Below are 15,528 nucleotides of genomic sequence, written 5' to 3' on the forward strand. Positions count from 1 at the left end.
AAGGTAAAACGGCACTATACATTCGTGTGAACAGTAATCCAGAAGAAATATTAAAAATCCAAAAAAAACTGCTTCAACAGAGAACAGTAAAACCAATGAACAGAATAATACCAGAATAAATCGAAAACATTTACCCACCCAAATCATACGGTACCTGAATCGAACAACACACCAGAATAAATCAGAACAAACAGAACAGTAAACCAGCACTATGCATTCACGTGAACAGTAATTCAAAAGAAATAACAAAAAGAAAATTGCTTTCTCACGGCCGCGCTTCTTCGGCGCTAGTAAGAGCCACAACGGCTAACAAGTACACTGGAAATTTGAAACCAGTATCCAGTTTATATTGTCAGCAAAAAATGAAGAAAGAAAAATTCTTTCTTTCACATTTTTCTGTTACTAACAGAGAACAAATTTGAACATGATGATGCAGTTAGCATAGCATGAAATAATACATCAAGTAAAAAAATATTTGTTTCATATATTTGCTACTTTAATTGTGCATTCTCACATGCATGATCGAACAAAAATTCCTTTTGTTTCTTAACATTAATCTTCCAACATCGGATACCCTATAAAATGGTTACTTCGGTATTAACACGTGAACAAGAAGCAAAAACCACTTCTTTTTCTCCTATAGTAAGATCAGCCGATAAAACATGTACTACAGATGACCAAAATTTCTATTGGGCCAAACACAATTGAGGCAACGACTAGAATTTTTCTATCTCCTGAAATGTACATTGACAACAGTCGGCTGCATATTTGTCTGCTGAATCGACAGTGCAAGCGGGAAAAATGGGTGAAACAAGGAAGAGATTCTTTTTCCTCGGCTGTCGGAAGCACCAGAATCTGACCCTGCAGAAAAGGGAGATATATGCTCGTGAAGTTACTCAAGAAATGCTACTAAAACAAAGTAAGACTTAGAAAAGCAAATGTACAAATAATTTCCCTCCAGTGTCCCAAAAGTGATGATATATTTTCCAATTATCAAGTCAGGTCAGGATGCAAGCCGGGCGGGTGCGGTGGATTACGTAATGAGAAAAGTCTGAAATAAACCTTGAATTTGTACCCGAAGTCTGAATCGAACCCTTACCTCGAAATCCTTTAAATTAGCACCCTATTTTTATCAATCCCAGCCGATGTTCACCCCAGACCTGTTTGTCACACCAGGTTACGGGCGATCCCAGTTCCCAACCGGGATTACTCACTTCTCTCCCTGATCATTTGGGCCCACATGCCATCTCTGTCTTATTCCTCGCTCTCTCTTTCACTTTTTCCCGCACTCACCCTGTCGCCGGCTTCATTGGCAGCAGCCGAAGCCCGATGGACAGTACAATGTCCAGCAGCTGCTGAAGCTCGACACCAACCAGCTCATCAAGCCATTCGAATCCACACGTCCATTGCCCTCGAAGATGACAACACCCGCTTCGTCAACGCGCCTCGGAACCGCACGTCCATCGCCCGGGAGCGTACTGCTCTGCTCTACACAGCAGCGTCCTGTTGCCGTCGTTCTTGGAGACCTCACTCCGCAGTCAGATCCGGCGCCCAGACACGGACGAACTCGCACGCAGCCGCATCTGCTGGGGTGCCGCGGGATTCCCACCCAGTCGCATCCCATGGGAGAATTAGCCGGACTTATTTGTGGGGCAGGCTAACGGCCTAGCAGAAAGGCCCGCCCCAGTTGCACCCTTAAAGTCAGGTGAGATTTCTTACGTTTTGGCTTGCTCTGATGTGGTCATGTTGCCTTCATGATTACATCACTACGGTGTGGGAGCTCATGACCGTTCATTGGTCAGGTTAGACCCTGTACAATGCAAGGTGCTTATAGTAAAATAAACAGTCTAAGCAGCATGAGGCGGGTCTAAGAAAAAAAAGCAAGGAGGGTCCAAGGAAACCAAATTTGTTCCAACATTTAGCACCGATTGGGGACCCACCGCTCAGATTTTTTCTGTACAGGAACCCACCGCTCAGATTTTTTTATTCTACCCTGTACGTTTCCCCATTGAACTTCCCTCCACCAATTCAAAAACTGGCGGCAGCAGATGGGAGGTGGGGGTGCTACCGCTAGCCTCCCTGACAGCGAGGGACAAGCACTGCGATCCACACATGGGCCTCATCAAAGGGGAGGACCGGGGCGCTGCTCCTGCTGCTCCTATGGGGTTGAGATGAGGCTATCTTGCTTGAATTAACGAGATACGGGCATCTCGAACACCGTGCATCAAAATGCCCGTAAACGTCCAGCGCAGACTGGACACTTTGTGCCATCCAACGCCATGCATCAAATGTCCGTGGACCGGTCTGTACGTCCAAATTCTCACAAAACGGAAGCAAGCTGGGGAGGTTTGCGAGCACCCGGACAGCCGCAGGGTAGGCGTCTGACACCCATGGCCCACACAAAAAACCCACCCGAAGCCCCGCTTTTCTCACTCAGTCCCTCCCCTTTGTTTGTATCCGTGTAGTCTGAGACCCACGCCGCCACTGAACCACCCACTCCGCCGTTCAGGCCTTGCCGGACCTCTGCCGCTCTACCCGAGCGCCATCCCCAACTTTGCCTATGCCTCCCTTCCATCCCTGCTCCGGCTACCGCCGAGGTACCCTATGCCCTGCACATTGCCGTTCATGGCGGACACGGTGCCCGTCAAGTGTTCGGCCGAATGCCATAGCCAAATTTATTGACATTTTTATTGTTTACTTTGAAGCAAAACACTATGCATTCGGCCGCAGAGTACTTCTACGCCAAGTTCATAGATACGTCCTCGTTAGATGAGAATGAATATAAGGATGAAACGACGATGATGTACGCGGTTATTGAAGATGCCCAACGTGCGGAGATAGATCAAGGGACATCAAGTGATGAATCGGAATAGGGCACGGGGGGCATATGATGCTGGTGGACGACTACTTTGTCCCCGACGCGCTATTTGAGTCCTATTTTCGTCGTCAATTCCAGATGAGCTGAACTGTGTTCGATCACCTCTACAACGGTGTCCGGGCCTATGATGACTACTTCATCTTGAAGAAGGATGCCGTTGGAAAGATTGGATTATCTGGTTACCGAAAGTGCATGGCTGCATTGAGGATGCTTGCCTATGGCATGGCCGCGGATTCGTGGGACAAGTACCTCCGGATGTCCAAAAGCACATGCCTCGAGTGATGGTCAGATTTGCTACTATGGTGGTCAAGATGTTTGGACCGAAGTACATGGGAGAATGAACTGCCGAAGACACCGCACGACTCATGGGACTGTCAGAAGCAAGAAGGTGACCAGGTATGCTCGGATTTCCGGATTCCATGCACTGGCTATGGACAAATTGCCCATATGCTCTACAGAGGCAATGTCAAGGCCATTGTAAGAAGCCCACCATCATTCTTGAAGCACGTGCATCACAAGACCTCTAGATTTGGCACTCTTTATTTGGGATGCCTGGGTCTCACAATGACATCAACTTGTTGCAGCGGCCTCCATTGCTTGCAAGGTTGTGAGGGAGAAGCTCCTCCGTGCAACTATACCATCTTTGTGATGATAGATATCCTTCATGGGCGACTTTCGTCAAGACCATCTCTGATCCAAGGGGTGAGAAAGATCTCACTTTGCCCAAAAGACAAGGAGCTAGAAAGGATGTGGAGAGGACATTTGGAGTGCTCCAAGCCCGTTTTGCGGTTCTTCGAGGACCTGCAAAAGTATGGGATCCAAAGATGTTGTGGGAGGTGGTCATAGCGTGTGTGATCATGCACAACATGATTGCAGAGGATGAGTGCGACGAAGTTTGCCAGTCTAGAATTTGAGGAAATGAGTCTTGACCAATGTTGACTTCTCATGCGGATACAAGTTCAAATTGATATAGTTCCACACACCCTAGTTCTAGAATCTAGATGCTTGGTCACAGCAATGGATCAAGAGTTACCTGGTTTTATCTTAAATTTGACGACATTTGGTTGCCTCACTGATATAAATTTTATAGGATACTCTGTGCAATGCCTATGCCGATCAATTGCTGAAAACAGCTGCAAACAAGGAAACGAAAGTACACGATATATCAAATGAAGGGAAAATTACTATCATGCACTTGAGTATGACAAAATCGAGAAGATAAACAAAGTAATGGAATGTCATAAAAATGATTTAGAAAGTTCAAGTTGGACACATCTAAACCACTGCTGTCATTACTCCTCATCACGATGGAAACCCTCATATTGCATAGGTTAGCGTTGAGCTAAATTACTACTTTACTACAGCAATGAAAAAGCCATTAGTCGAAAACAAGTGTAGTGTTATACTATATCAATAAAACAACTCGCACATTGTATAGGAACAGGGATACTAAATTTCCAAGAAATATATAGCCTACCCAGGCCTTCTGCGAAGTAGGAGGGGTTAAACTTACACCTCAACCCAACCTCATGCAGGGGCTAAGCTTGCATTTTAGCAACAGTGCTTAGCACCCACTACTCTCTCCTTAGCTGGAACCCACAAAAGAAATATTGCAGCCTGCTGACCCACCTTCCCGATTTGAATCGCCTGCCACTGCTTCTCTCAGCGCCGATCTCATCAAATTAAATTGAACTAAAAATTTAATACCGCACCACTCTTTTCCTTCATGCCAACCGCACCTACTCTCACATTTCTCTTTCCTCAGATCACCAGCAACCACCCCTCTCAATGGCAATGTAGCTGCATCTTCACTCTCCCAACTAATATGCAAAATCATCACCAAGTTACCAACATGCAAACAGCCAATCATCTCCCAGGCCAACAGGACCTCTGACCATCAGTGCAGTGCATAGTATCTATTTGCAGTAATAATGTCATAACAAGTGAGAAAAAACATAGCGGCTCCATTTTCAAGTATAACCAATATGTGGAAGTCAGATGTTAATACTAACATTCTAAGTAGAAAAAAAATTTATAAGATGCTGCTCTGCAGTACTCCCTCCATTTTTGTATACAAGGCCACTTCGTTTTTCGTGTCAAATGTTGACTTATAATTTTGGTCAACAAAATATGAACTAAATGTCATAAAAAATATATCATCGGAAAGTTCTTTGAAATGTGCATCCAATGAAATACTTTTTATGGCATATAACTCACTTTTTGTTGGTAAAATTAGTGGTCAAAGTTAAGACATAAAAGTATGAAATGGCCTTGTATAAGGGAATGAGGGGGTATTTTTTGCGATAACTCTGCACATCTAATCTCTGTTTTGTTGTTATTTATTCAAAGATGATAGAAGCTATACACATTACATGCCACAAATAGCAGGATATACAATGTCCTGCTCAGAGTTTTGAAGAATCATTGGTTCAATGAAAGACTTAAAGTAAGCCCAACGCAACAATATCAAATGTTTACACATTCCAGTTAATAATGTATTAACATGTGCTTCATGTTCAATTTTCTACAGAGGCCATATTGATTGCTTGACAAAAGCGAAAAAGAGGTTGGTGACTCGAGTAAAAGCACGTGAACACTTGCAGGATATTATGGTATGACACTCAAGCCAGAAAACTAGCCAAACTGGAACTACTGTATAACATATATTCAAACAAGCTGTAGAACAAACCTTCTCATCATAACGAAAAATTGACAGATCAAAGTATGGTGAAGGACTTTGTGATTGGCAAGTGTAAGGCAATGACGCCATCATCTTTTTCACAAACTGCTAAACAGAAAACAAGTAGCAAACTAGCAATCATCAAAAGGTTCATCATTACATAACAAAAGAGGTAAATTGTTCACAAATCAGATGCCTTAAGAGTACACAAATGAGAAATATGTAGTAAGTATAGTTATTATCAAGAAATAAGCCATCAGCAACAAGTGACCGTTTCACACCTTTAGTTTTTTTCATCTGAAAGGTATGGGTTTCTAACATTTTTCACAAGCATACCACCTCATCTGGAACTTCATGTAAGTTGGTATATAAAACTGAAAAGGCATGACAACCACCAGAAAATAAGCTTAAAGCTAAAAAAAAGTTTGCTTTTTCTTAGTTGATTCACTGAAACCTGAAACAAATTGGAATTCTAGTACTACTAGAACTGACGCATGCTCAGGAAGCTAACCTGCAAGGATACAACTCATTTTAGCCCTACATTATTTGTAATTCTCCACATTATATCCAAGAAAATCTCTTTGTATTATGCAATTTATTCTGAACATAAATATCCAAGAAAACTGTTTTTTATATTGTATGTTATGTATGTTATATCCAAGAAAACCTCTTTTCCTAAAACAATTGTGGAAATTGTGCATGCTATTACAGTATTACTAGAATACGTTGAACCATTTCAGTACAGTCGACAATCAGTGCATCATCCTTGGAAATAAGGAGACCATTAGCGCCGCGACATGCACAAATCCTCACATCTTGTCGAGGCATTTAAATGGAACAGATCAATAGAATGGTTTACAAAAAATGCATCATATATTCATATGACTTGCGTTATCAACATTACCTGTGAGGGGCTGCTTGCTTTACTTTTAATGGTGCGGAGTTGATCAAGAGCATGAACACTATTGGGATTGGACGAGATAAATTTCTCATGCAAAGAATTTTGAGGATTTGCATGGAAATGATCATAATAATGTTCAAACAATGAATACAGCTCCTCCGAAGAATTCTGCTGACAAACTATGTATTATGTTCAAACACAAGGGAAAATATATCAAATCACTTGAACAGCATTTCTGATGATCATGGATACCTGATAGAGTGACACAATCTCGGTCGTCTCCATGTTGTACACAGCAAAGAATGCTAGGTTTTGATCAGTGCTTCGAGTAACCTAAAGAAATATATTAGAGCATCTGCAATTAGATGGTGACAAGATGCGAATAAAATACTGGTAAGATGTCAGGAGAAAATAGATTTACCCTTCCATTGACACTACCAAACTTGATAAATAGGTGATGGCGATCCAAAAACTGTACCTGTTCCACTATCATGTTATAAACACCTCTTGCAAAAATTCTTTAGCAGAAAACAATGTGTTCAGTGAACAACATAGTCCCTGTAAATACTTAGGTTACTGATAGCTAGCTAAAATGAACAACAAAAACTGTAAGTGAAGAATTTAAATTTTTTAATCTAACAGAAAAATGAAGGGATGAAGTAGGAGAAAAAAATCTCACATAGAAGACTGCAGAGAAGGCATAAGACTTACAAAGTAAACCAGCCAAAACCAGGAACAAAAAGGAGACAAAACCTAGGCTAGCCAATACTTAAGAATAACGAGAAGAGAGAAGAAAGAAAGAACCAAGGCAAAAGAAAAACAGAGCAAAATCCTACTGCTATTGTGATTCATTTAAGCTAGTCTTGAAAGTATTTATAGGTACCTTCCATATGATAAGATCCACATAGTCTTGAAAGTGAAAATAAAATTTCTTCTTCAGGTGCTGGACCCTCTGCAAATAAAAATTACCATTTCAAACAAGTAGAGATAAAACATTTTTCCTTCACAACAAAGACCACACCGACCAAGAAAGAAGGGGGCGTAAGCAATTAAGCATAAGTTTGTTTTAAGAATTCAAAAGATGCAAGATTCACTGTAGACGATAATGACAGGGAGTGCAAATATTTTAGCAGTGAATGCAAAAAAATAGAGATGATTTTAAGCATCATAATTGACTTGAGGATTCAAAATATTGAGATCAACCTGGGAATAACCAAGCAAGTAAGAATGCAAAGCACAGATCAAGATCACATAGCAAATGAATGAATGGCGTGTAAGATAGCTAAGTATCTAACCAAAGCCTGATCAGGTTCCTCATTCCATGTCTTGCGGAAAATAAATGATAGCAACCGTTGCTTGATGCCAGGAAGAAAAGAACTCCCTTGTGCAGCCTGCAAGCATAAACTCAATTATCAGTTTCGTAGTTCACAAGTTCAATATCAGACGATTTCCAATTAGTCTTGTTCAAGGATTGCAGATTGCAGACATGAAGGTTTGCTCAAGCCTCCAAAGGCTATTTGCTGTATAGAAATGATGTGGGTAAAACAAAGACTATTTTCAGACAACAATTAGAAGAGATGAACGAAAGAATATCAAACAACGAGCGCACAAAGCTAATTTTTTGGGAAAGGTTGCTCTTCTTCTTCCCCCGCTCCTCCCCCCGTGTCGTCCCTGCGGGCGACCGGGGGCAAACCCTAGAGCGCCGCCAGCGTCCTCTCTCCTCCTCGCCTCCCTCCCCCGGCATAGGTGGTGGCGGGGAACTGGCTCCTCTTAGCTCAGGGTGCGGCTGGCGCGGAACAGCTTCTTGTGCGGGGGTGGTGGGCTGGCGCGGGCCCTCTGGCCTGACGGCGGGCGCGCGGGTCGACGACGCGTGCAGCGTACGCTGGTGCGGTGGCGGGCTGCTGCTGGCCGTGGTGTGGCGGCCGCGAGTCTGCTCGGGCGGGTGCGTGCGACCCGTTCCCTGGCCAGGTCCGGCCGGATCTGGCTCGGGGCGGCTGGGGCGCGGCGCAGGCAGTGGCCAGAGACCCAGACCCGGCTGAGTCTCTAGGGGGCGATGTGTTGCGTCCGTCTCAGGTGGGTGGGCGCGGGCAGGCCTCCGGCCAGATCTGGCCTCCTGGCTCAAGGTGGCGGCGCGGGGGTAGGCCGGCATCCTTGGGTGGCGCGGGTTGGTGGTGCGTGTCGGCCGGATCTGGCATTTTCCGACGGGCAGCGCGGATTGGGGCACCTGCCAGGCATGGCTGTTGCTCCAGCTGTGGGCAGCAGCGGCGAGGCGGCTCGTCCCTCTTGTGGCAGCTTCGGCATCACAGCAGCTCGACAGGTCGGCTGCGGTGGCGGCTGGATTTCCGGCGTCGGCTCGTTTGTAGGCGGCCCGGTTGGACCTTCGTTCCATCTCCTTGGCATCCGGCCGCTATCTTCGTGATTGGTTGGCCCTCCCCAGCTGCGGTCCATCACTCGTCTCGCACCCGGCAACAGGACCAAGCTCGTCTCGTGCCCGGCAGCAGGACTGACCTTGTCTCGCACCCGGCAGCAGGACCGAGCTTGTCTCGCGCCCAGCAACAGGACCATGCTCGTCTCGCGCCCGGTGCCGCAGGACGGGTCGATGGAGGCCAGTTTTGGCCGGCCCATTTTGTCTTGGCACTGGGGGCAGCCTAGTGGTGCGAAAGACGGGTCCTTTCCGCACGTATCTTTGGTTGGGGTAGCGGCAGGTCTTGGGTGAGGTGGTGTCAAGGTCTTGGATGCCGGGGCGGCGGCCCTGGTGGTGGGTCCGCGGTGCTCATGAGCAGAGCCGCGGCTTGGTGTTGCCCGGTTGCCACGGCTGTGTGGGCGGCGTGGTAGCCGGGGTGTGGCGTTCGGTGGCGGTGAGTGGTGGCCGGAGTGAAAACCTGTTCCAACTTCGGATGGACCGGCGGCAGCAAAGCTTGCTCCCTTCTTGAAGGCGTCGTTGAGGCTCTCATTGCCCGTCATGTTGCTCCAGAGGAAACTCTGATCCTCGGATCGGGCGGTGGCGGCGCTCCGGTGTCATCACCTTCTTGAAGGCACCGCCTTGGAGCCCACGGTTCGTCATATGCGGCTTCACTTCTTCGCGGTGGCGTGTTCACAGCTGTAGCCCCCGGCTGCTCTTGTAGTGCTAGGGATGTTGTTGATGCGCTCAGCGCCTATGTGTCCTGCCTTGGGGGTGTGTGCGTGTGTTGCGCGGCCGTGCGTTTACACGGTGTTGTTGATCGTTGCTCTATATATAAAGCGGGGTGAAAGTCCTTTTTTGTAAAGAATATCAAATAAAAAATTGAGAGTTCGATAGTAAACCAGAGATTTATAATGATATTGCCGGATAAACTACAATTGTATGTCTCACTAAACCATGTGGTATGTAGTACACATGTTCCAAAAGTGATCATATAACTGATAGGTAGATCGCAAACCGGAAGAAACAAATATGAGAAAATGAATGCAACCCATGTACAAACTGCAGACCCAGCAATCTTAAAAAATATAAACATTTGCATGTACCTGGCCATGTGAATAAAGAAATAGTTCGTCATCTTCCCGGCAAAATGCACCAATTCTCCGTACCTCAACAAGGCTGCCTGAATCTCGGATTTGTAGGACATGTATTGTCTGATATCGAAGAGAGACAATGCAAACCAGATCCTCATACAAGTAAGCACCAATACTATGAGCCAAATTGATAAAATCATTGCAGAAAGCTTTCTCGTCTAGTATTGCACCATCTTCTAGCCTAATAACACAAATACAGATGTGCTAATCCACCAAATGTAGGGAAGCATGGTTACAGAATATATTTTAGTTTAAAGCTGCATTCTTCCTAAATCGGGACAAATAGATAACTGTACCTTACAAGATAGAAAGTTATTTTCTCAATTGATGGTACCCCGTGAATTGCACCCTCAGTGACACTTGATTCATTACTTCGTGCAGTTGACGTTGCAAATAAGCCATATTGATGGCACTCCATGTAAAGGAAAAAGTCCTCACAAATGTACTCATTGCTGGATGCAAGTGAGATTGAGTAGAGCTGCTTAAAGAAACTGTCAAATCTCTCTGCATTGGCCGGAAGATCATGAGAATCACATTCTTCATGGCATGAAAACGTTAACCAGATGGGACGGTACACAATCAAATCTTGGTGGTTTCGACTAAAGGCCACAAGATACTTGCCATCATCGGTGAACTTGCGAAACGAATAGTCTGGGCAATCTATGTCGTATATAGTGTAACTTGGAACCAAATTCTCATAGAATTGTCTGACAGTATTAACCTGTCAACAATGGAAAAGGGAAGGAGAAGAAAGACCAGTTAGATCTTCTTAAGTTGCAAAATAAAAAGGTTGCAGAAATTTGCTCCCATCACAAGTTCACAACCAAGACTCAATATGAAGAGCATGCTAGAACACCAAAGCATGTGAGTTCCAATAATTACAGGAAGACAACACACATTGGTCATCAACAATATACAGCAACAAGTGTGAATTATGTCTACCTAATAGAAAGATATGAGCCTACATTCTTGAACTTTAACTTTTGACAGTTACACTCCCCATCTTGGGTAAGGAATATCTTTATCTAAAAGTAAGTATTGCCACAACATCAAGTGTGTAGATTTTGTGCATGTTTGATCTATCCTAGATTATGGACACATGCAATAACAAATTCATCCATATTACATGTATTTTTATTCTCAGTTCACACATTAGGCAATTGCTCACTTATCTGTTCATGCTTGATAGGTGTTCTGCACTACATAACAACTCTCCCAAAAAAATACTCTCAATTCAGCAGTCCAAGGATTTTGTTGCATTATTCCTCACACCCAGTTTCAAGCTTGACATCCTACACCATTGTTTTGTTTTCCGAACCATAAACTAGTTAACTAAATTACTTGACATAGATAATTGTCTAAGACTCTAAGTCATAGGGATAAGATAATCATGCATCGCCTCTGTTGTACAAATTATCCTAAACTTGTTAAGGTGATAGGTGGAAAGTTGTCAGTTCACTCGGAGCATTGCCTACTTCATTTGACCTCTTATTTTTTCGTGACATTTCACTACTTATGAGCTAATACTTATTCACAAAGCATGACATTGTCGCATTAATATTTTTCTATGTATCCCACTGTGTGGCATCAAAATGGCTTAATACCAGGGGTGTCATTAGCTCTAGACTCTAGATATCTCTGGCAAATATCTTAGCCACAGTTTCCATACTACAACACAGACAGGAGTACCATAGTCAACAGTAGAACCCCAAAAATGGGGCCTCACCCCACCCACAAACCCTCCAGAGGCCAAAGGCTAAGCACGTGTAGCAACGGCAACCACAGCGGCTTTGGCTAGGGTTTCTCGTGCCTCCCGCCGATGCCGCCGTCGGTCTACCTCGTCTCTTGTGGTCTTAGGGCAATGGAGGTGCGGTGGATCCCGGCCCTTGCTGGCGGGCGGGGGGGAGGGGTCCGTTTTCATGTTTTTTCTGAGTTTTGTTTGGGTTTGTGTCCTGCTCAGAGAGGCGAGGCGGCGGCGGCTCTTTGAAGATGGAATAAGGTTCTCCCCACCTAGTCTCCGTCCCTGTGGTGTTTCTAGCATCGTTGGAGGGCGTGTGAAGGTTTGTCTCGAGCGGATCTCGCGGGATTCGGTCGGCGTTTGTCTTTGGTGGATTCAGGTGGATCATGTCTTCGTGTGTCTATAGGTTATCTTTCCGATCTACGTTTCTCTTCATCGGTGGTGGTGGTTGTTCTGGTGTGGTGGTCTTATGGGAACTTAGCACGACGACTTCCTGACTGTCTACTACAACAAGGTTTGCCCTGCTCCGATGAGGGAGGGGCGATGACGGCGCGCCTCTTCGTCTCGCTCCAGTGCTTGTAGTCATCGCTAGATGGTCTACAGACCTGGATATACTTTTTACTTTTAGTGTTCTTTGTACTACCTTGACAGTTGATGAATAGATCAGAAGTTTTTCTCGTAAAAGAAGAAATCGGCAACCACAGCGACACCACCCTCTGCCCGCCCTAACGCAAGGAAAGCAGCCGCATTCGGCCGCCCTCCGCGTGCCCACAGTCGCAAGGGCACTACCCCTATCACCAATTCTGAGGGTTAGCGGGGCGGGAGGAAGGAGGAAGAAGCGTACGGTTGCGCCGGGGCGCGGAGAGAGAAACTGCCGGTCGAACACCCTTGAGGCAAGGTTGCCGCTGCGGAAGAAGCCCACCATCACTGCACCACCCGTGGCCGACGCCGGCGCGGAAGCATCGGAAGCGCACGCGCCGGAGAGGGTGGGGGTTGGGCGGCGGGGATTACTACTATTTGCCGCTGGTGTGGATGTGAGAGGGTGGGAACTGGGAAAGGGGATTTTTGCTTGTGGTGTGGGCATTTCCCTATGCTTGTGGTGTGGATGTGAGGTTGAGAGCTCATTATTTTAAGCGAGACTCCCCCCTCCCGCGAGCGCCGGGGGAGGGGGGGGGGGACCCTAGCCGCCGGCCCAGGGCCCTCCTTCCCCTTCTTCTCTCCTTGCCGCCACCACAGCAAGCTGACGGCCAAAGCCCGGCCAGCATCGGCGGCGGCCGGACGTTTTCCTTCCCTTGCTCGGTTCTTGGTGGTGCGGGCCGTCGGAAGCGGCCGGCGGCGCGGCGTGGGCACGGGGCGTGGCGGCGTGGTGGCAGCAGCTGGTGGCAGAGGCGTGGGCTGCCGGCGGCCCTGCGAAGGGGTTGTGGACGTTGGGGGCGGCGTGCGGGTCCTCCTCATGGTCGGGGTGGTTCGTATCTGACGCGAGGGCTCGCGGCTCTGCTTCCGGCGGCGGCTGGGCTTGGGCCCGGCGCCCGTGGAGGCGGGGTCTGGGCCTTCTCTGCCCGGCTCCCCTGGTGGTGGCGCCCTTGCGGTCCTCCGGTCAGGTCCGGCCAGACCTGGTCTGGACTTGACGCCAGCAGGGGGCGCGGGCTGTGTTCAGCAAGGGCGGGCTGCGGCAGCAAGGGCCTGCCGGCGGCGCGCGGGGACTGATGCGCTCGTTGTCGTCGGCATGGTGGCGGTGGTGGTGATGCGTGCCGGACGGATTTCGCCTTTTTCCGGCTGGCGGCGCGGGTTTGGGGCCCGGCCCGGCGTGGCTGCGGTCCCAGCTGTAGGCGGCGGCGAGGTGGCTTCGCCGTGCCGGCTCCACGGCAGCTCGGCGGGTTAACTAGGGCGGCGGCTGGCTTTCCGGCGTCGGCTTGTTTATAGGCGGCCTGTTTCGACCTTCGGCCCTCTCCTCGTCGTCTGGTTGCTACCTTCGTCGAAGGTTCGGCCCTCCCCCGACTACGGTCCATCGCTTGTATCGCGCCCAGCAGTAGGACCGGCCTTGTCTCGCGCCCGACAGCAGGACCGACCTCGGCTCACGCCCAGCGGCAGGATCATGCTCGTCTCGCGCTCGACAGCAGGACTGTGCTCATCTCGCGCCCGGCAGCAGGTCGGGTCGATGGAGGCCAATTTTGGACGACCTTTGGGTTTCGGCGTTGGGGGCATCCCAGGGGTGCGAAAGGCGGTTCCTTTCCGCTCGTATCTTTGGTTGGGGTAGCGATGGGTCTTGGGTGAGGTGGTGTCCAAGTCTTGGATGCAGGGCGGCGGCCCTGGCGGTGGCTCCGCGGTGCTCTTGGGCAGAGCCCGTGGTTAGGTGCTGCCCGGTGGCCATGGCCGTGTGGGCGGCGTGGTCAATGAGATGTGGCATCCCGTGGTGGTGGGTGTTGGCCGGGGTGAAAACCTGATCTATCTTCGGACGGACTAGCGGCGATGAAGCTCGCTACCTTCTTGAAGGCGTCGTCGCGGCTCTCATTGCCCGTCGTGTTGCTCCAGGGGAAACTCTGATCCTCGGGTCGGGCGGTGACGGCGCTCTGGTGTCGTAACCTTCCTGAGGGCACCGCCTTGAAGCACACGGTTCGTCATATGCGGTTTCTTCTCTTCGCGTTGGCATGTCCGCGGTTAAGGACTCCAGTTGCTCTTGTAGTACTAGGGGTAGTGTTGCTGTACTCAGCGCCTATGTATCCAGTCTTGGGTGTGTGCATGTGTTGTGATGGCGTGCGTTTGTATCTGAGCCATTGCTTCATATATAAAGCGGGGTAAAAGCCTTTTTTGGTAGTTGATGATGGTTTGATGTATTGGTCTCGTTGGTTTTTTGCCCCTACAGTGAGTAATCCCGATGGCGAGTGCTCACAGTGGGGTTTCCTGGCGATGCTTGAACCCGCTTTTCTTTTTCCCATTTTATTTTCTGGACAGATAATGTATTTCCGTTATGTCGCAGTAATGAAAAGGGGTAATGCTCGATTAAAAAAAAGAGGATTGAAGGGACCTGATGGATATTTGCCATTTAGGTTGTGTGCATTGGCAAATTTATCGCTCTCAAGATTGGTTTGGCTTAAATTGTTTTATTTAACACAATGATGCTTATACTATTAACATCTTTGATTATTATTATCTTCGTCTGGGTTTAATAGTTCTCACTTTATTTTAACCATAACTTTAACAGATAGTAAAATATAAATTATACTCCCCTTTCCTATAATTTTTTAGATATTTTAGTATGAAGTGCATTCGGCAAAATGATCAAATCTATGCTCTAAACTACGTCTATATACATTTATATGTAGTCTATATTAAAATCTTTAGAAAAACTTATATTTAAAAACGTAGGGAGTATGTAGTAAAAATAATATCATCAGAAACTACCCATAAATATGAATACAATAACATAAGTAGTAAAAGTAACATCACTAGAAACTACTCCCTCCATCTCATAATGTAAGACTCTTACATTTATGGGACGGAGGGAGTACCTATAAATATGAATACAACAATATAAGTTTTAGTGACACGTATTAACATTTTACTTGTTAAATATATGATCAAAATTTGACCCAAAATACGTAATGACGGATCTAATCCTCTCGTGCGCAACCGCCACCTCCTCTTCTCCAAAGCTGGTCAAACGGGCCGGGCCCACCATGGGCCACGCACGGCACTAGCTAAACATGCCGTGACCGGCATGCGGCACGCCTTGGGCCGTGCCTGGGCTTGGAGGCTGGGCACGCAGGCCGGCACGA

At 47.3% G+C, this 15,528-nt stretch overlaps 1 protein-coding gene across 1 annotated transcript; it reads right to left on the reverse strand.

Moving 5' to 3' along the window:
- Positions 1–464: 464 nt before the first annotated feature.
- Positions 465–12,849, reverse strand: LOC125530865 (light-mediated development protein DET1). The gene is made up of 11 exons (XM_087518506.1): positions 12,597–12,849; positions 10,311–10,735; positions 9,967–10,195; positions 7,755–7,850; positions 7,343–7,411; positions 6,881–6,937; positions 6,712–6,792; positions 6,463–6,627; positions 5,568–5,663; positions 3,912–4,011; positions 465–861 (listed from the first exon to the last, which is right to left on the reverse strand). Exons 1-11 carry the CDS (start codon positions 12,834–12,836, stop codon positions 728–730), a joined length of 1,692 nt encoding a protein of 563 aa, XP_087374632.1. The 5' UTR covers positions 12,837–12,849; the 3' UTR covers positions 465–727.
- Positions 12,850–15,528: the final 2,679 nt, after the last annotated feature.

The sequence above is a fragment of the Triticum urartu genome, chromosome 4A, assembly GCF_056163025.1.
Source record: "Triticum urartu cultivar PI428250 chromosome 4A, HENAU_Tu73, whole genome shotgun sequence".
Taxonomy (NCBI): domain Eukaryota; kingdom Viridiplantae; phylum Streptophyta; class Magnoliopsida; order Poales; family Poaceae; genus Triticum; species Triticum urartu.